Source organism: Lissotriton vulgaris, unplaced genomic scaffold (assembly GCF_964263255.1).
Source record: "Lissotriton vulgaris unplaced genomic scaffold, aLisVul1.2 SCAFFOLD_926, whole genome shotgun sequence".
Taxonomy (NCBI): Eukaryota; Metazoa; Chordata; class Amphibia; order Caudata; family Salamandridae; genus Lissotriton; species Lissotriton vulgaris.
The window spans coordinates 268,702-289,721 of record NW_028250845.1 but is presented as its reverse complement, the minus strand read 5'-3'; the positions used below and the strand labels follow the sequence as shown (position 1 = coordinate 289,721).

The window sequence follows — 21,020 nt, the reverse complement described above, 5'->3', positions numbered from 1 at the left end:
GAGTTGGTAGTGAACTGATGAGGAGTTGATTCTGAGGTGATGATTAGGTGGTGCAGAGTGATGTTGAGGTGCTGGTTCATGCTAGGGTGTGGTGCTACACTGGTGCTCAAGTGGTGCTGAGTGATGTTGAGTTGTTGCTGTGCGAGGTTATGCTCAGCTAATCTTGAAGTGATTTGGTATTGGTACCGAGTTGCTTCTGAGGTGAAGCTGCTTTGGTGGTGAGGTGGTGATGTGCTGGTGGTGGTGCACTGATGTGGAGATGGTGCTGCGCTGGTACTGAGATGGTGCTGAGTCATGCTGAGATGGTGCTTAGATGGTGCTGAGCTAGTGCTCAGTTGGTGCTAAGTGATGCTGATGAGATGTTGTGCTGTGGTGGTGGTTCACTGATGTGGCTATGTTGCTGTGCTAATGTGGAGGTGATGTGGTGCTGGTGCTGAGTTGGTGTTGTTCAAATGCTTAGTTGGTGGTGCACTGATGAGGAGGTGATTCTGTGTTAATGCTGAGGTGGTGCTGAGTGATGCTGTGGAGGTGCTGAGTGATTTTGAGTTGTATTGAGTTGGTGCTGTGTTGAGGGGATGCTGTGTTGATGCTGGGGGATTGCAGCACTAATGCTTAAGTGACGCTGCACGGGTCCCGAGATGCTGCTGGGGTGGGGCTGCGCTGGTGATGGTACACTGATGTGGAGATTGTGCTGTGCTAATGCTGACATAATTCTCTGCTGATGTTGCTGTGGTGCTGCACACTTAGGAGGTAGTGGTGTGCTGATGGAGAGGTGGTTCAGCACTGGTGCTGATGTGGTGCTGCAGTGATGAGGAGGCAGTCCTGTGCTGATGCTGGTGATATGCAGGTGCAGATGTGATGCTGAGGTAGTGTGCGCTGGCTTGGAGGTGATACTGAGTGATGCAGAGGTGGTACTGCTGCACTGGTGCTCAGGTGGTGCTGAGCTAGTGCTCAGTTGGTGCTAAGTGAGGCTAATGTGGTGTTGTCCTGAGGTGGTGGTTCACTGATGTGGCTATGATGCTGTGCTAATGCGGAGGTGGTGTGGTGCTGGTGCTGCTCCAATGCTGAGATGGTGGTGCACTGATGAGGAGGTGGTGCTGTGTGGATGCTGACGTGGTGCTGAATGATACTGTGGTGGTGCTGAACAATGTTGAGTGGTGTTGAGTTGGTGCTGTGTTGAGGTGATGCTGTGCTGATACAGAGGTGATGCTGCACTAATCCTGAAGTGACGCTGCATGGGTCTTGAGTTGTTGCTGAGGTGGGGCTACACTGGTGGTGGTGCACTGATGCGGAGATTGTGCTGTACTAATGCTGACATGATGTTCTGCTGATATTGATGTGGTGCTATGCACTGAGGAGGTTGTGCTGTGCTGATGCAGAGGTGGTTCAGCACTTGTGCGTAGGTGGTGCTGCACTAATTAGGAGGCAGTGCTGGGCTGATGCGGAAATGGGGATGTGCTGATGCTGAAGTGCTGGTGTTCAGGTGGTGCTGTGCTAATGCTAAGATGGTGCTGCATTGATGCTGAGGTGGTGCTGCATTGATGCTGTTTTGCTGTGACTTGGTGCTGCCCTGGTGGTGGCTCACTGATGAGGAGGTGGTACTGTGCTGATGCTGAGGTGGTGGTGGGCCCTGGATCTGATGTGGTGCTAAGGTATGTTGAGTTGTTGCTGTGCTAAAGTGGTGGTGCGCTGATACTGAAGTGGTGCTGTGTTGGTGCTGTGTTGTTCCTGAGGTTGAGCTGCATTAGTGGAGGTGCACTGATGCTGAGATAGTGCTGTGCTAAAGCTTAGATGGTGCTGCACTGGTGCTACACTGATGCTGAGATGGTGCTGGGATGATGTTGAGGTAAGATTGAGTGCGGTTGATTCCTTCATCACCACCCCCCTTTAACAGTGTCCCTTAAGGCTCCATAACCACAAACATTAAGATCCATTTAATTAGTTATAAAGCACCCCTCATACCAGTGTAGAGTGTCAAAGCACTTTGCATCACACACACATACATACAGACAACTAATCATATGTGTATAAATTAGCGTAAAGGAAATGTTACATAAGACAGAGGACTACAGGTGTAGGAGTCACAAGCCATGCATATTGGTAGGCAGCATTGCTAAAGAGTGCTTGGGTTCCAGAAGCACAAACACAAAATTGAAAATGGAATACCATAGTTAGGAGTGCTCTTAACAATCGATTTCTACCCAGATTAACTCTTGTTGCAACATTAATATCTGCTCTAATCTATACTTTGCAGTGCATGCAGTTCTTTGATGAAAGTTCCAAATTCACTCTTCTATGTTATAAGCTACAAGTAACAGAAAATCAGTAACCCCTGACCTATTTACATGTCATGCACTTTGTTATTCTGCATGGTACACTTTCTTTGCAGTCTACATATTAACCCTCTTCTACCTTGCAATGAGTCAAAACTTCTTCCACTAGACAACTCCATCTTTCCAGCAAGATCATTAATCACTGAAGTTATCTTGACATGTTTATTGTTGCGATTGCTTGAGGCCAGGAATGTGTCAGGGAGTGCGTTTAAGAGCAAATGTCAGTGTCCAGTGATCGCACTGTCCTTGTGGAGACTTTCAACCCCTCAGCCAGCATCCAAGCACATGTCCTAGAGGGGAGGAAAGAACACAAGCATCATGCATATTAAAGTCTCATTTGAAGCATTGATTTAATGGAACTGAAACAATGGCTGTTTCTAAGTAGTGGTTTAACTTTTTCTTTTACATGGTTTAGAGCTGCAGTAACAAGATAGCATGCTGTTGCAGTATTTTATGCCTGTTTCTGGAGGAAATTAAAGGAGGCAGACTTAGACTTAAAACCACAATATTTAATTGCATGCATTCCAAGCCAGCCATCGAGCTGTCTTCAGGAAGAATACAAAAGAATGTCAGCCACATGGAAGAAACTGGGCAGGTTAATGCTGCAATAAAATGTAAGCAGCTACAGGTCTGAACAGCCAGAGTGTAACACAAGATTGAAAACATAATAAAATAGTCCCCCCACGAGCAGATCAAAAGAACGAAGCACAATGATATTGTTCTAAGTCCCTGCTCCTTGGAGGAAAAAGGAGGGACAAGGAGGCAGGACTGGCCACTGGCAAGCAAGGATCTTTAAAGGACCGTGAAAGAAACAAATGAGAAGCAAGGAGTGGCATTTGGCCCACAGAGATATATGTATACTAAATTATACAAGAGGTCGTACGCTTACGCTCGACCTAAAAATTAAATGCACAGTATTTCACTAACAGGACATGTAACACAGACTACGTCATGTCCTACCTTTCACATACACTGCAACCTGCCCAAGGGACTACCTTGAGCCTACCTTAGGGGTTACTCACATGTACCGACAAATGAAGGTTACAGTCTGGTAACTTGCCAGGTCGACATGGCAGTAAAAACTGTGCGCAGTCACTGCAGGGACAAGTCTGAAACACATTTGAGAGGCTACTGGTGCGGATGGCACAACCAAGGCTGCAGGTCCACTAGTAGCAGTTGATTTACCAGCCTTGGGCACACAGAGTGCACTGTAGTAGGAACTTACTAGTAAATCAAAAGTGCCAATTATGGAAAACCACTCATATCTCAATTTACTGAAGGACCACTTGCAGTTTAACACTGAATAGCAGTGTGAAAGTGCGTAGAGACTGGAGAAACATAGCAAAAAATGTCAGGTCTAACATATTTACTTCTAGATTTAATGTATTTTAAAATGAATTTTTTTCTTGAAATGAAATTTTTAAAATAGTCACAAGGTCCCTAAATATGAAATGGCTTCCATTACTTTATCAATATTGGATGCATTTGGGGATGCTTACACCCCTTCTTATTTTTACTTGCTACCTGAAATGGAAACGCTTTTGCTCTAACAGCTCCGGTTCCCGGCCAGGAGGTAGTGTTGCTGACATAGTCACGGAGTCCTCCCAATGCCCGTGTAGCATACCGAGGGCGAGAACTGGGGAAGGACTACCGTTCCCAGCGTGCTGAGCCGTGCGCTTGCCAACAAAGTCACGGCATGCGCCAGGAGGCACATAACTGCCGGCAAGGGCCTATGCAGCGCGGGAGCTCTTTCTTGTTTTTACCGGCACCTGAACTGGAAACGCTTTTGCCCTAACAGCTCCAGTTCCTGGCCAGGAGGTAGTGTTGCTGCCATAGTCATGGAATCCTCCTGCTGCCCGTGAAGCATACCGAGGGCGAGAGCTGGGGAAGGACTACAGGTCCCAGCGTGCAGAGCTGTGCGCTTGCCAACAACGTCACTGCCCGCGCCAGGAGGCGCGTAAGTGCCGGCAAGGGCCCATGCAGCAAGGGCCAAGGGCTGGCCCGTCTGTGCCCGTCAGTGGCAGAAGGAGGCAGGGCAGGGCCACCCCCTTAATGTCTGCCTTGTAGGTTGGAGTGCGGAACTGCTGAAACATTTGTGACCGTTATCCCCCACAGGTACTGTTGTAGCTATCTTGGATGTGACTGCTTTTCTGGTGACCCTGATTCCTCACATTTATCTGTAAAGACTTGGATTAACTTCACCACGAAAATGTCCCTAATACAATGATGTCAAAAGGTGTTTACCCATTAACAATAAGTGATACATTGTAGCAAATTGCGAATAGGTGATAAATATTATACCCTGTCTGATTAGCAAAGACATATTGTAAGTCAGATATCATCACCAATGGGTAAAAGGAAGCTGTTGGGTGGGGGGGAGACTAGAGGTACTGGTTCAAATTGGAGTAGAAGGGGCAAAAGAGCTAGAAACCTCCAAACACATGTAAGTAGTAACTGTCCTAGATCGGATAGATACCCTGATAGAAGAGAGTGAGGGTACCCTAGAGCTAAAGCCAATGACGCAAGTAACTAGTGACCCACCTTCAAAAAGACCGGCTCATGCAGATAAAACCCACATTACTACCATCCCGCGACAATGTTTCATAAAACAAGTGCAAGAAAAGTCGATAAAGTACAAAGGAGGGAGAATTGTTCAAAGAGGATATAGCCAACATAGATGAAATCGCTACAATGGTGCAGTGCACAAATAGATTTCTCCCATTACTTGATATTGTTAATAATGAAACAAGAGATGAAGGTGGGGGGGGCAAGTTCCCCAGTTATCCCCGGCCACTCTTGACCAGGGTAGGCCAAACTCATCTAAGGAACATCAAAACTTATCTCTGCAAGTTAAGGGTATAATGAGAGGCCAGATTGAGGATCTAATAGCGCTGGTAAAAACATTGTCATCTGACCGATTGCAACCAAGGGCCACAAGGGAAGGTAAAGATCTAGGACACTTATACACAGCTTCTAGGGCCATACCTCTGATCACCCCACATCCTAACCAAACACAAGCTTATGGGGCTACATTTAGCTTAGGTAGGTCTAGGGATGAGATTAGAATGACATCTTTAATAAACTCTCGACCTATCCCGAATCCTACTAGGACAAATGCTATCAATAGCCATAGCGAAAATCCTTTTCCAAAAGAGTATGCAGGCACACAGGTACATCAGAATGGTAACAGCGCAATACATCTTACCCAGCTATGGTCAGAGGAGCAAAATAGGCATTTGGATTGTTGCTCTATGGAAACTCAAAGTTCATTAAAGATTTTCATGGTGAATGTCCAAAAACTTGCTGCTAACAATAGACCCGAGAGTGAGGATTCCTTAATAAATAAATCAATCTATTGGATAAAGCATGTGAGAGGATGCCGGTCGGTAATTAGGGAAGACATAGTTAGGGCCCGTAAATTGGTTGCAACAACAAATTCCTTAGACAGCATTGAGCTCACAATGGCCAGGGCACATATAGTGGAAAATCTTTTTGCCCTAGAATTCTGTACAAGCGTACCAGGGCAATCAGCTATCCAGTTTAGACGCCCACCCAGGAGAGGTGATAATGTCCATCAATATGGGCATGATCCTTTCAGGTTAGGGGGGGTATCTACACTGGGAAATATAGATTGACATGAGAGTGATCTGGATAAGCAGCAGCAGGTCTAATTGTCATTAGAGGTGGCCCCCAGAGATGGTCCTCTTGGGTATTATTGTCCACCATTAGAGCTGGAACAAGGTGTAAGAGAGGAATCATTGTTAGATAATCAAAAAGTAGGGGTAGGACAAGCAAGCAACCAAAGTTCAAGCTTACCCGCAGTAAACATCAAATTGGCGGGTAATGGGGTATTAGTAACTAACACACTGCTGACATGGAATATTGCAGGATTAGGTTCAAAGTTGGGATCCCCAGAGTGGCATGCATTTATTGAGAGGTTTGATGTTTGTCTGTTCCAAGAGACTTGGTCAGAGGCCCCCCTGTTTTGTGGTGGGTATTTAAACTTTTATATCCCAGCCATTAAAGGATTAAGAGGGGGACCATCAGGGGGCCTGGCAATGTGGGTGATGCAAGATATGGGGTTGAATATATAAATTATCCCAATTCACAATCATGACTTCAAGGCTGTCAGACTGTCCAGGTCCTCCAAGGGGATTGTAGTAATATATAATATGTACGTGCGTGGCTCAAGAGGGAAAAAGTTGGGTGTTTTAGTGGCACTTGACGATCTCCTCGAGAGTAATCAGTCATGCTTACCCCTGATCATCACAGCGGATTTTAACACAACCTTTGAGCCGCTCAACGAGGAGGGTAACTCATTTGATGAGGAAGATCTAAAGTTGGGTGTCCCAAAGCTGGAGTTAGAGCCAATAAAAAGATGGTCGGATGTGGTGATTCACATTAACTCAATATGTATGGAAAATGGTCTATGGGCACTTAATAGCCGTACAAAGTCTGACAAATTGGGGGCTGTCACATTCAATTACGGCCACAGTACTAGTAGGATAGACTATGTTCTGGTCAGCCTAGCATTCTGGCATACAGTGAATGATATGTAAGTTCAAGATAGACTGGAAAGTGATCATAATCCTTTATGCATGGACATGGACTTTTTTTGTTCTAAGACCCATAACGAAATAGTAGCCAGCTATATGTCTAACGATGTAGTCCCATCAAATGACCTAAGACTACTAAAATGGACCAAACTAAAAGAACTACTTGTCAGTACTCACTAGTATTGGTAATGAGCTGGACCAGGCCATTAGTGATCTAGGTAAGCATGGGCGAATTTTGCGAATTCGCAATTTGCGAATTTGCGAACTCGCAATCCGCAAAATTCGCGATTTGCGAATTTGCAGATTTTGCAGCCTTTATAAATGGGGGGGTCTTCTGTGCGAGTTCAAGTGCCTCTTGTGTGTATAAATGGTCAGAGACCGAAAAGAGCAGCAGATGAAGAGAAAGAAGCTCCTGGTCACAGGAACAGCACGAGGATTGCGCTCGTGAAAGTCAAGGATACAAAGGCCTCTATCCAGCATCACAGCTGATTTTCGAAGGCAGATTTGGGAAGAAGGCAGACCTGCCCAGCCTCGCCGACGCTCACGATTGTTTTTGGGCTGACAAATGAGTCACTGAATTTGAGCTTCAACTAGTTCCAGCGACCATGTGTGTGTTACTATGCAATCTTCCCGCAGGGCGCAGGGGTCCCTTGAGTGACCTATCATAGTGGGTAAATGGCGGGAAGACGGTGCACACTGCGAGTGTGTGAGCGGGACCAAACGTGCGGGGCTTCCATGCGAGTTCATGCCTCTTGTGATTGTGCTCGTGAAAGTCAAGGATACAAATGCCTCTATCCAGCATCACAGCTGATTTTCGAGGGCAGATTTGGGAAGAAGGCACACCTGCCCAGCCTCGACAGCGCTCACGATTGTTTTTGGGCTGATGAATGAGTCACTGAATTTGAGCTTCAACTAGTTCCAGCGACCATGTGTGTGTTACTATGCAATCGTCCCGAAGGGCGCAGGGGTCCCTTGAGTGACCTATCATAGTGGGTAAATGGCGGGAAGACGGTGCACACCGCGAGTGTGTGAGCGGGACCAAACGTGCGGGCTTCCATGCGAATTCATGCCTCTTGTGTGTATAAAAGGTCAGAGACCGATCAGGAAGCACTAATAGATAAAATAAAGCAGGTGCTCGAGCACCTGCTTTATTTTATCTATTAGTGCTTCCTGATGAAGCTAACTTAGCTAACTTAGTAACTATTTTAGGATGGCGCTGGCAGCTTGCCGGCGCCATACTAAAATAGTTACAACTTCAAGCTTGAAGGCTTGAACTTTTGCCCCCTAAATCCGCCGCTCGCGAATTCGCGGATTTTCGGTAAATTCGCGGGAGTTCACGGATTGCGGATTTACCGAAAATCCACCTAATCCTCGAGCGGAACGGATTTTGCGCCCATGCTTAGATCTAGGCTAGTGTAACTAATTTGCTTGATCTAAAACTACCAATTAGCATACACAATGAATTATTTTGACATATGCGTATGAACTTTGTAACAAAGAGCAAACCTAAAAAGTTACCTATACCCAAAGTACAGGAAAGGTATAGTGACGAATGTAAAAGGTCGCGTGTAGTGTTAGGAGACGCTATAAAACAAGGGGATCCCGCATTGGTACAATTAGCAAGGGCCACATATAGGGGGTCAATACTAAAAGCGAAAAAGGAATGGGATAGCAAAAGGTGGGACGATCTGAAGGAGACCTGTGTTAACAGGAACTCAAAACAATTTTGGAATGTCCATAAATGGAACAGAGGAGGGCAGGCTTCCCAGCCCCATAATCATGTCTCACAATTAGAGTGGGTAAACCACTTCGAACCACAATATGCTGCAAGTGAGCATGAAAATGAAGGCAGTATTGCCAAACAGTTTTTTTAAATGAGGAAGCATTTAGCAGGGCAGATATTGAGGTGGCCTTGAAATTCATCATAGCAGAAAAAGCCCCGGATTTGGATGGAATGGCGGGGATGTATTCCTTGCCAATAAAGCAAGACGGAGCTCATATATCCTCTTATTATCAAATGCTATTGCCCAGGGTTAGCCTACTCCAGATTCCTGGAAAGGCGCAGAGATTAGCCCTGTTTTCAAAAAAGAAGATAAAGCGTGCCCAGGCAATTACAGGCCCATCAGCCTTATTGACTCGCTTCAAACGGTAATGGTCAGGTTGGTGCTAAATAAAGTGCAAGATTGTATCGATGAATTCGGTATTTTATCCCCCCTCCATGCAGGATTTTGTGATTTTACAAGCACTATAGATCAAGTATTCGGGATTACTCTTTTATATTAGAAAATAGTAACCCTGGGTAAGGGCAGTTTATATATCCTGTTTTTGTTGACCTTAGGTCAGCATTTGATCTTGTACCACATGGAAAACTCTGGCAGACATTAAGAGACATGGGGTTACCCCTCGACCTGCTGACACTTATCATTAGAATGCATGAGAACAACAAGGCTAGGATCCGTTGGGGCAAACAGGGCGAAGTAACAGAATTCTACCCAGTGGAGAAAGGAGTACGTCAGGGATGTGTCCTGGCCCCGAAACTGATGCACCGTCACTGGCAGGCGAAAAAGTCCCCATACTAATGTTTGCAGACGACACATTGATCCTTTCTCAAACACCAAGTCGGCTTCAGAGAGCCCTTTCAATCTTTGAAGAGTTTTGTGCTCGACGGGGACTGGAGGTTAATGTGTCCAAAACAAAACTGATCAGCTTTAACCCACACAGGGCTTTTAAGGGTGGCATTAGGTTGAATAACATCATGCTTGACCAGGTTAAGGAGTGCACACACCTAGGGGAAAACATTCAGGAGGGGCTAAAATGGTCACACCAAGTCAATTTAGCATCACTGAAACACCGATAATTGGCAGGGGTACTGCAAAAAGAATATAATACTTCTTTTACCAAGATAATCAGCCCCGCCATGGAGATATATAACATGAAGGTAATATGCTCTGCCTTATAGGCCACAGAACTCTGGGGTGATGAGAACTTAGCCAAATTGACCATCTCGGAAAATACGTTTCTCTGCAATATTGCTAGATTGCCCCAGAGTAATCTGACACGCCCACTACTGATCGACCTTGGGAGAAAGCCAATCACAGAAACTGCAAAATTGCTCCCTCTGTTGTACTGGCAGAGACTATGGTCTACCCCAGAACTTTAAAAAATCTCTTTGTCATTTAACTCAAATTGACATTCTGATTGTAAAGTCTGTATCCACCTGCATTCTCTTTCTAACTATTTTTGAGTCATTATGCATGTCTGATGAACTCACTTCACATACTTAAAAATGTAGTTGTAAGGCATTGTGACCAATGTCTGTAAAGAGTGTTGCAAGCCCTGATCTCTGTTTTTTTAAGCAGATATTAGATTGTTATGCTGTAATCCTGGATGACAACTTTCTTGAAGTTTGTTCTACGTGGCATAACCCTGTTTCAGATGATCATGTTATATATAGATGCTTACAAATAGAGTAGCTCAAACATGAGATCATACCCATATGTGGATTTGACAATGTCATTTTTATGCTAATAAATACCTTGAGGTGTATTCCCACAAATATATTAGTTCACAGTGGAATCGTGGCTAGTGAGCTAGCAATTGTTTCAAAATAATTGGAATGAATATAGACAGATATCAGAATTAAAGGTTAAAACAGATTGAATACTCAATTGCGTGTGTTAGAAAAAACAAAAGCGTAAGTTTGTAGATTTAAATAATTATCAAATGTATTTGAATTGTGAGTAAGGATGCCAAGAAATTTTAAGACTGAACATAGGAAAAAGTGGATCTTTGTTGGACACCTACCTTTAAAAGAAGATGGCGGGGTAAACTAAAAGTAAAATATATGCTTGGCCACAAACACTGACATTATGTATATTGTTGGCATGTGGCAAAGTAGACTTTTCTATCATATACTAACATTTTTTACAGACATTATTTATGCACATGATGGCAGACATTTCTAGGGATCATTTGACAAACTTAACACATCTCTGCCTTTTTTTCCTTTGTGTTCACAGGTTAAATACAAGAAAGAAGTTGGTACTCCGACTCCTATTTCAGACCCTCCGGAAATGAAAAGAGTCAAAGAAAACCAGAAGAATATTAGCAATGTGTGGTCATTTTATAAGTACTTTTTTACATCATATAAATAAGTATACCTGTTTTTAAGTGTATTTGTGATCTGTAAACTTTGGATTTTTCTAATTTGTTGTTGTTTCTCAGTTTAGGAGTAGTAAAGTTAGGACTCCTAACTTTAGGACTCCTAAACTGAGAATAATTCTAACTTTAAGACTTTTGGTATTCACAGAAGGCATTTAGGAGTCCTAAAGTTAGGAGTCCTATCTTTACTAGTCCTAAACTGAGAAAAATCCTAACTTTAAGACTTTCGGTATTCACAGAAGGCATTTAGGAGCCCTAAAGTTAGTCTACTTCTGTTGTTCCGCAGGTACAGATAATGTTCTGAGGAGCTAGTGATGAAGTCCATTTTGTACAGTTCAGTAGCCAGTAGGCTGGTATTTCTTGTGCACATTACATAACTAATGGAGGAGAGGTTCCCGGGGACAACCCTACCCACTTTTATACCAAATCCTATTTGCCTTGCTCCAAACTATCACACAATGCACTAGTTTAGAGGAATTCCAAGATGACACATGCCTTCTGACCCTGAAGGGTGCGGCAAGCCACAGGTGACATTTAACTTACTATTCTACAGATTTACTTTATGCACTATTAGCAATGGCCTTACAAGCAAGTTTTAGAGATCAGGACACATGTACTGGGCATGCAATAGCAGTGCCTCAGAGTGCACAGACTAAAAAACAGCCATAAAATACGTAAAGAATGTGGATGACCACGCCGAAAGGAGCATTTTCTCACAGTCTATTTTTGTTCAGTTTATCCTAGTGCTATTTGCATATTGGAAGTTTGTATACAGTTGTTATAGTTTGAACAACATGTACAACAATGTACAAGAATCAATGACTAAAAACACAGAGCAACAGGATGACTAATAGTCATACTTGCATATTGTAGCAACAGCTATACTGCTGTGACTTTTAGGTCTGAAAAGTGCAGAAAGGGGAAACGTTCTGGAATTTTAAACCTTAGTAACAAAATACAGCTTTTTTAACTAGAGACATTTCCAAGCATGACAAGGAATAGTTGGCTAGATTACCCCCAGAGTATTGAAGAACTCAGGAAGTTCTCTGGAATGCCTTTATCAATTAATTTACTTTTTCATTAGGTAAGATCCCCAAGCTTGCTCAAGGGATACATCAAACTTTCTGGACTTGTAAATTTCACCCTAATACAGAATTTTTGGTAATATTCCACATCATGGAGAATTAAAGGTAATCATAATGACACATTGAATCCAACTGCATGTATTGCTGAACTCACTGATTTGGTTTTAAGGAGGAACTACTTCTAGTTTTTGAACAACTTTTATTTGCACACTAAAGGCACTGTTGTTGGGCTTTTAGCACTCCTAAATCTAGCAAATGTGTTTGCTTACATTTCTAAAAAAAAAACATATATTTCATGATTAAGCAATTGCACCATTAAACCTTGCAATACCTAAGGTACATCAACAATTTGTTTATGATTTAAACAGGATTCAGAGATTCAATTTTTTGTTCTGTGACATGGCTTAATTATTGCAATGAAGATCAGACGTTTAACCATACTGTAGATGAGACACTAGTGACATTGCTCTGCAGATTTCATGTATGCCTATTGCGGTCATCTAATGAAGGAAATATTGTCTTACAATGCTGCAGTTATTATTCTCATTTCTCAAAGGATAATTTCCCATATTGCCAATATCTGAGGATCAATCAAATTTGCAAACAGAAAGAAGAATATTTTAGGGACGCTCAGGACCTTAGCAGTAACTTTCTAAAAAGAGGCTATCCATGCAGACACAGCTAGAATGCCATTTAATTGCAAGGTATTACCTACAATAGTTATTTCTCACTCCAAAATCTAAGACTTAGTCAATTAACAAATAAATAATTGTATTGCTCATTAATCTTGGCAGCAGTGCAATCATCAAAAAACTCTTGCAATTACTGTCAGCAGAAGATACTACATATGAACCTCCTAGGTATACCTTCAGTGCACCAACTATTGGTGTCCCTTACCAAGTACTTCTAGATGTAGATTCTGGTGTGTGACCCCCCCCCCCCCCACCCCTAGGTCATGTGCGTGAGCATTCATATAAAGAAGGTGATACCTGGTTGGTCTACGTTTTGTTTTCTGGCAATGTTAAAACAGAGACCCTGCCAATCAGAATGCTAGTATTAGCAGTTTTGTAGAGAGTTGGAACTAGAATTGACTGCCCATCTCTAGTGACAGCAGTTAGAATGTAACATTAATTATGCCTTTTACATCTTTCTTCTTTCACCAAACCAGCCAATCTACATTAGAAACCTATGCTTATCACTGTAACTCTGACCATGAGCTCTAATTTTTTTCCCATTAGGATTGAGTGACTTAAAGATCCAAATAAATTCTGAACTTATGTAAGCTTTCCATAATATATCATTCAAAATCTCACGTCGTTCAACTTTTTATATGCACTGGAATCTAGCTGCAAAATATATAAAAAAATCAACTAATATGACATTAATTTCAAGTTGTCCCAGTGTTTTGTCACCTCCAATGCATTATTCAGGGAGCTAAATCAGGGAGATGAAGAAGGTATTCAAGAGAGTGAAAAGAAAATGGAGGGCACATTATAATGAAGAGAGGAAGGCACTGAAACAATATCAATACGCAATCAGGAAAGCGAGGCTACTGGACTATATTCACAGGATTTCTCAGTCCTCTCATGCATCAAAGAAAATCGCTAACATTTTGAATCCCTTCCTGAAACTGAAAACTGCAGGAGTAGCCCCCTCCAAGGAACGCTGTAATGAGTTAGCAAATTCTTTCTCTGTAATGTTAGGTCTATCTATGAATCTCTATCAGGGGATTCACACCCATATTGCAGCAAGAATGATGGCTTACTTGACAGGAAAATCTTCCGGCTACCTCAGTCTTAGAAACAGCAAAAACAGTCAAGTCCAGTTCTCACATGGACATAGTGCCTTCAGATATCATGATCAAAGGAAGAGACATCCTACTTCCAGTTCTTACCAGTATGTACAACGTATTGCTGGACAGTGGGAAAAGTCCTGATTCATGCGAAAACATGATCATTGTTCTGCTGCAAAAAAAAAAACCTGGATCCTGTCAAGACATAATTAAAGAGTAATATCTATGCTCCCAGGTGTTAGCAAGATCTTAGAGAAATTGGTCAACAGATATCTCAGCAAACTTCTGCATGCCCATAATATACTGCATTAGACACAGACCGGCTTCGGACCTGGGTATGTTACTGAAGTGGCTCTTCTGCTGGCCACGGAAGATCTAAAGAAGACTCTTGACCAAGGAGGGTCAACTGCGCTCATTCTTCTTCATTTGAGAGCAGCTTTCAATACTGTTTCCCATCCTTCAATATAGGTTGGAGATGTTAGGGATAACGGTAAAAGTATTAAAAAGGCTTGATAACAGATGCTTTCAGGTTAGGGAAGGTTCTTGTTTGTCAGTTTTCAACTAGCTTAAGTGTAGTGTGCCTCAGGGGTCCTCTCTGAGCCCCACTCTTTTTAATATATATATACGGACCTTAGCTGATGTTATCCTGTCATTTGGTTTTAATAAATATGGTGTCCTACACTGACAACACCCAGATTGTTGTCTCCCTGGCACTGAAATGAGTCAAACCACAGTGAACCTATCTAGCTGCCTTGAGCAAGTCATCAAATGCATGGCCTCTAGCTGCCATAAACTAAACAGCATCAAGACAGAGGTAATGGTGGCCGAGAACAGTTCATCTCTGTGGGACCACATCATTTGGACTTCTTGCATGGGAGACAGCCTGTCTCTCCCCCAAGAGTTTGGAAGTTCTTTTGCATAAAGTTCTCACCATGGCCTCCTAAGCCAAGAAAGTTGCAGTTACTTTCTTTGGCCTGTTAAGAGCCTCGAGGAAGTCAATTAAATGGCTCCCTGAGGACACCTGAGAATAGTGGTACAAGGTCACATTCTCTCATTTTTGGATTATGGTAATTCAGTTTACCTAGGAAGCCCCGCCCATGTCCTGAAGAGACTGCAGACTATTCAAAATGCTGCAGTACATTTTTGGGTGAACCTTCCTAAATCTCAGTCTGAGTGCCTCGCCTTGGTCAGCCTTCATTGGCTGTCTGTAAGAAAAATAATTGATTTCAAAGATATCAGCATTCCACACAAGACAAAGTGCACTCAGGGTCTATATATCCTGAGTCATGTAATTGTCCTGTATAGTGATACACGATATCTGAGATAAAATAACCACTTACTTCTGGCTGAAGTGGAGGGAGATCATTTGTTGATTGGTCTCTAAGCTCTGGAATTCTCTCCCCATCCACATTAGGGCTAATGAGAACCTGCTCAGTTTTAGAAAGTAGTTAAAGACCTACTTGTTTATATAATTAGTGCATCATTGTTCCTCTCACGATATCTGTAAGCGCTGGAAAGCCCGGGCCTGGATTGCATTGTGCTCTACAAACAATGGTATTATAATATTATTAATAATAAAAACAATAACAACAATAATAACAATAATAACAATAATAATAATAATAATCATTCAGAATTAAAATTATAGGTGACACAATGCAAAGAATAACTTTTGAGTGGATGTAATACATTCAAAACACAGGGAAAACTTTGATATTTTTGATAATGTGGTAACAAATTTCAGTGTTGATTTCTATCTGAAATCAGCACATTAAGTCGGAGCAACTGGGTTGCATCTTTTAACATTTAGAGACTTAAATACATGTACATTTCTGATTTGTATTGATATGTTTAATTTGCAGTTTGATTTTAAAGTACAAGTCATCCTTTACACTGTACCTCTGATCCTCAGATTCACTACAAAGAACAGCCTGGTAAAGCCACTTCTGTCAGTGTCACCCCGGAAATTGAAAGGGCCAAGAAGAATCAACAACAAATAAGTCTGGCAAGTCTTTTGTACTAAATAGTTTTTATGTATGTCTCATATTTGTCCATTGTACAGTAATAAGATTCTCTTTATTATTTGTATTATCAGTACTAACATTTAAATTAGCATGCATTTTTCCTTCACATGTACTAAATATTTCTTTTACCAAGAAACACAATCACAATACAAAAAATTAATGTAAAACATTGTTCTTCATCATGCTTATAGGATGATGAAGAACAATCTTCTATTTCATATCCTGAATGATGTGCATGTAATTCCATACAGTATTTTTCACTTTCTCATTCTAGGATACAAAGTGTCTCTGTCTTAGTTTTGAAAACTCTTATCTGATCAGTAATCATCGTATTGTTTCACTGCAAATTTCAAGTGATTTTCTGCTAGAAAACAGCATCTAAAAACTTGCCACATTTTTAGTTTAATGTACAGTCGCAATTGTCAAAGAAATCTCAACAATGTGCTAGTATGATTTTGGAAATACAGAGAAATGTAGAGAAACCAATGTATCCATTGCCATATGTGTCAGGCAATTTTCATGAAGAACTCTCTCCCTATGTCTGACCTGCATGTGTCTGCCACAAATAGAATGGAACATAAACACTACGATGGGTTTTCATTTCACAGAATGAGATTCATTCATAAATGGTTTCAACACACTATAAGAATTTCAATATATCCACATGAGCTACATTAGACAACTGTTTAAAATGAGAATTAGTTACTGTTGTTAACTAGCTTGTTGCGCTAAAATGATGATGGTGAAATATGAATCATTATGCTCAAAAGCTAAGATGAGGAGCTTTTTGAGATAAGAATTCATTAACACTTTATGTAGAAGAATTTTTTTTATATTCTTTTTTTTGTCCTCATACATCCCACCAGAACAAAAAAACTCTAGATGGAATCCCTCTGTGCCTTCCACACAGGAGTATTCAATAACCGCCCTGGTGACCTGTGCCGGGCAGACAGAGTTCAGAGGTTACTTCTCCCTCCAGGACTCTAGAGCTGCCCAGATCTTATTGGTGCTTGATTTATCGCAGGCCATATCTGACTGACTGATCATAATGATATTTTTAGGACAATCCGCAAATGAGGGTGGAGCCTCTGATTTCCATGCTCTACACATTTCCCTACTGGCAATAACTATTACATAGAATACAAATTTCGAGGCAGGAGTACTCATAACATAGTCCGAGATTAGACCAAAGATGATTAGTCTTGTGCTTACTTCAATCCGCCTCACTAACACATCCTCCAGGAAACCACATACTTCAGTCCAGTATGAACCAATCTTTGGGCACTCCACAATCATATGTTGATCATCTACGGCTGGGTACTTACATCTGAAACAGTGATATATCCTTGTTGCCACCTTAGATAGTTTACCCGGAGTCCAATATGCTCTGTAGGTGATGTACAGATGGTTCCTCCTGAGCGTCGCTGGTTTGATCACTGACTGTAACATAACAAAAGAATCACACCAGATTTTCTGTAACCCCCCTCTGTTGCCTGAGAAAACATTGCCCCAGAGGTTCCCCAATTTCACATCCAAGCAGTCTCCTGCTCCGATGATGGCCCTATACCAGAAAGAGAACTCACGTTTCCATAGACTCACCCTGGAGACAGAATCGGTAAACATACTAGCTTCCTCGTTACTCCATGACTGTGTTGCCCCCCATGCAGAGAGCTGGTAAAACTTAAACCTTGTTAAAGTCCCATTAGTTAAGTTGGAGAGGGACTCCCAGCTCATAAGTTGTTAGTCTTTACAGAGATCACCCCACACAGCAATACCAGCAAGTTTAAGCGGCTGACAGAGTTGATCCCGGAGACAGTCCGGTGTACCAGGGGAGTCCGAGATCGGGGCCTGTAGAGCATAGTACGATATTCTCAACACTCTCCTGATATACCCACAATTCTTAAGGGCAGCTAACTGGATCTTGAACCAAACTTTTTTATAAAATTTGGGGGTCACCAAATTTGTAAAGAAAAAAATCCTGTCCCTGCGGTACATCATGTAACAATGCCTGAAATAAGAGACCCTGCAAGGAAGAATCTAATTTATTGGTTAGTATTCTAAAGTTCTTAAAATGGAAGGCATGACAATAGGACAGTAAATCAGGTAGAGCCAACACCCCCTAACTTCAACCCTCTCCTTAATTTTTTCCAAGCTGTTCTAGGGGTTTTGGTAGCCCATATAAAGAAGCCAATTTTACCTTGAAGGGTAGCGAGATCCTTAAAATTAAAAGGCAATCAAATTGTATTAAACAAAAAGGTTATTTTGGGCAAAATTATAATTTTTACAAGATTCACTCGCTCATATATATTCAAAGGCAGATTCCCCCATCTCAGTAAGAACTTGCAAATCTCCTTAGATACCTTCTCCCAACTGATCTTTGGTATATCAGTCAGTTTCTGGGCTAGATGGATCCCCAGATATCTCATCTGTCTCTTTGCCCCCTGTATGGTATCCAAGCAATTCCACCCCATTATTTCAGTTTTCTCTCGGTTCATCTTATAACCTGAGATTTATGTAGAAGTAGATCAAAATGGATAAAAAAATGCAGCAACTAAACCAATAGTTGTGAAACAACTGTCCACTAGTGGGTTGCATTGAGCATAACAGAAACGCTTGGTCCAGATTAGTAGAAGCCTCTTCAGATCTTGAAAAGATTGATGAAAATGCAATAACTCTGGTACAATATTTTTTCTGTTCTGATATTGTAGGCATTCCAACTTGTGTTCATTCAAGTGCCTTTAGGACTTCTCTATTGACCCTGTCCACCTATTAAAACATTTGCATGCATATTCAAAAAGACTGTACCATTCCCCACAGAACCAGCATTGTATTCATATCTAGTCCCAGTCCATTTTAGAATTTCAAGACTGTAGCTGACTGGCACACAAATGGCTAGTATCTGCTTTCCCAGGATTCCCCCAGGACAGACCTTCAAATAGAAAATGTTACTTTAAGCAAACAATCTATCCATTTGGTATCAGGCCTGAGATTTGTTTGACCATCTTCCTTGAATCTGACTGGTTACAGACCTGATCCAAGTTATTTCATTTCAGGAAATTCAAGTGGGATGTTTTGGGCATTCTCTCCATGTTTCTCTACAGGTGTATGGGGATATGCTCGCTGTTCTTCCCCTCTGCCACTCAGCCCTGAAAATATATGTGGATTACCTACTTAATATTACAATATACCTCACACCCAACTTTTCTGGAATATGATCCATGCAACATCTTGTAGTATTTAATTTTCAGCTATCCAAAATCTACAACATTCAGGATAAAAGTGCATTTCAAAACTGATGAAGACTCACCCCAAGTAAAAAAAAAAAAAAAAAACCTTCTGGAGAAACACACTATTTACTCCTCAAAAGACATATTGCTTGTGTCTATAACAGAAACTGGGCCTGCACTTAAAAGGTTCTGCAGCCAATAGGTGTATGTGCTTTGATTAATAGACCAGACAACAATGGGGCCATTCATCCCATTACATGTAGTGCAGCTAAGCTGCAACTATTTCATATTCCCCCCCTGCACTTTGCTCCCAGAAGACTTTTTGGTGGAACAAGTTTGAAAGTTATTTTGCCAGTACTTAATTTATTTCATCCTTTATTAGAAAATATAAAATACTTATTTTAGGCACTTTTAAAATAGATTTAAAGTTGCCAAATTCTTGCAAACGTAATGAGTTTCAGATTTCAGAGGTAACATGATGTGAAATTTTGCCTGCTGGAGACTTGTGGGAGGAGGCTATTGAACTTGGTCCTCTCTGCAGGGTAACCTCCAAACTTATTGTCTTCACCCCTCTGGTTTTGCTGAATTTCATTTTTTTGGGCCATAAAACCCTGTGCACCTTCCCACTGCTAACCAGTGCTAAAGTGCTTGTGCTCACTCCCCAAAACATGGTAAAATTGGCTTACATCTGATTGGCATAGTTTATATTCTTATATGTCCCGTGTAAAGTAGTATACCACAAGCCCAATGCTAGTATGTTAGATGCTATTAGTAGGCTAATTGCACTTGTGCCAACCTCTTAAGTAGCCCCTTAGAACATATCCCAAGACTACCATTCCAGCCTGTATGCATTGTTAAACTGCCAATAGGACTTAACAAAATAAGCCCTGTGCCAGGTCTAAAACTCCCTTTTTTATTACATGATAGTCACCCCTAAGGTAGGCCCTAAGCAGCCCATGGGGCAGAGTGCTTTATATATAAAACAAATTGGACACATGCATTAAGGCATTACATGTCCTGGTAGTGAAAATCCAGAATTCAAATTCCACTACTTTGAGACCTACCTCTCCCATAGAACAACATTGGGTTACCATCATTACATGTAAAAAGTGATAGCTTGTGTTTAGGAGCAGGTAGAAATGTCTTCTTTGGTATATAAGGAATTGGGCTCTACATTCTGAAAATGTCACTTTTAGAAAGTTGCCTTTTTCTTGCCCTAAATATTTGGGGCCTGCAGCCTGTTCCTGAGTTGCATGGCTATGTGTTGCTGGCTGTTGACCTTTGTATATACTCACAGACAGCCACACTTCAAACACCCTGCATCAGCTCACACACAAAGAACTTCACACTAGTCTATTGTGAGCCAAGACATACTGGGGCCAGGGCAGGTAAGCAGGGAATTCCAGACACCACTGAGGTTGAGAAAACTAAAGATATTTCTTCCACTTCAAAGCTGCCATCATGTATAAAAATAGGACCCTCAGACCCACTCTTCAGTTCACTTATGGACCTGTGGAAGAGCTCTTGGCGGAGGGCCTGCTGCCTGTGGCCAACCCTAATCTAAAACTGAGTGAAATATTTAAAGTGATTTCTAGGACTAGTTGTTTATACTGAAAATGAATCTCTCACTGCCACCATTAATATGTTGTGTCTTAAGATTTCCTTACATTTTGTGTCACGTGGAAGCGCACTCCTTTAATCTTTTAGCTTTCCTTATGATTCAGGTATCACAATGACATAATTCATGTGTATGGAATAACACATTTTACTGCATAGTCTCATAATTAATTATGTTTGCCTCATGTCATTTTGACACTCATCTGCCAACATGTTAGTTGTTAT

General features: G+C 41.7%; 1 protein-coding gene across 1 annotated transcript in view; it reads left to right on the top strand.

Annotated features, from left to right (window-relative positions):
* LOC147663099 (nebulette-like) overlaps positions 1-21,020 on the top strand; it is a 348,425-nt gene that overhangs the window by 218,643 nt on the left and 108,762 nt on the right. Inside the window, 2 exon segments of the mRNA XM_086950681.1 lie at positions 10,909-11,001; positions 15,840-15,932. Coding sequence (XP_086806807.1) covers positions 10,909-11,001; positions 15,840-15,932 — 186 coding nt within the window.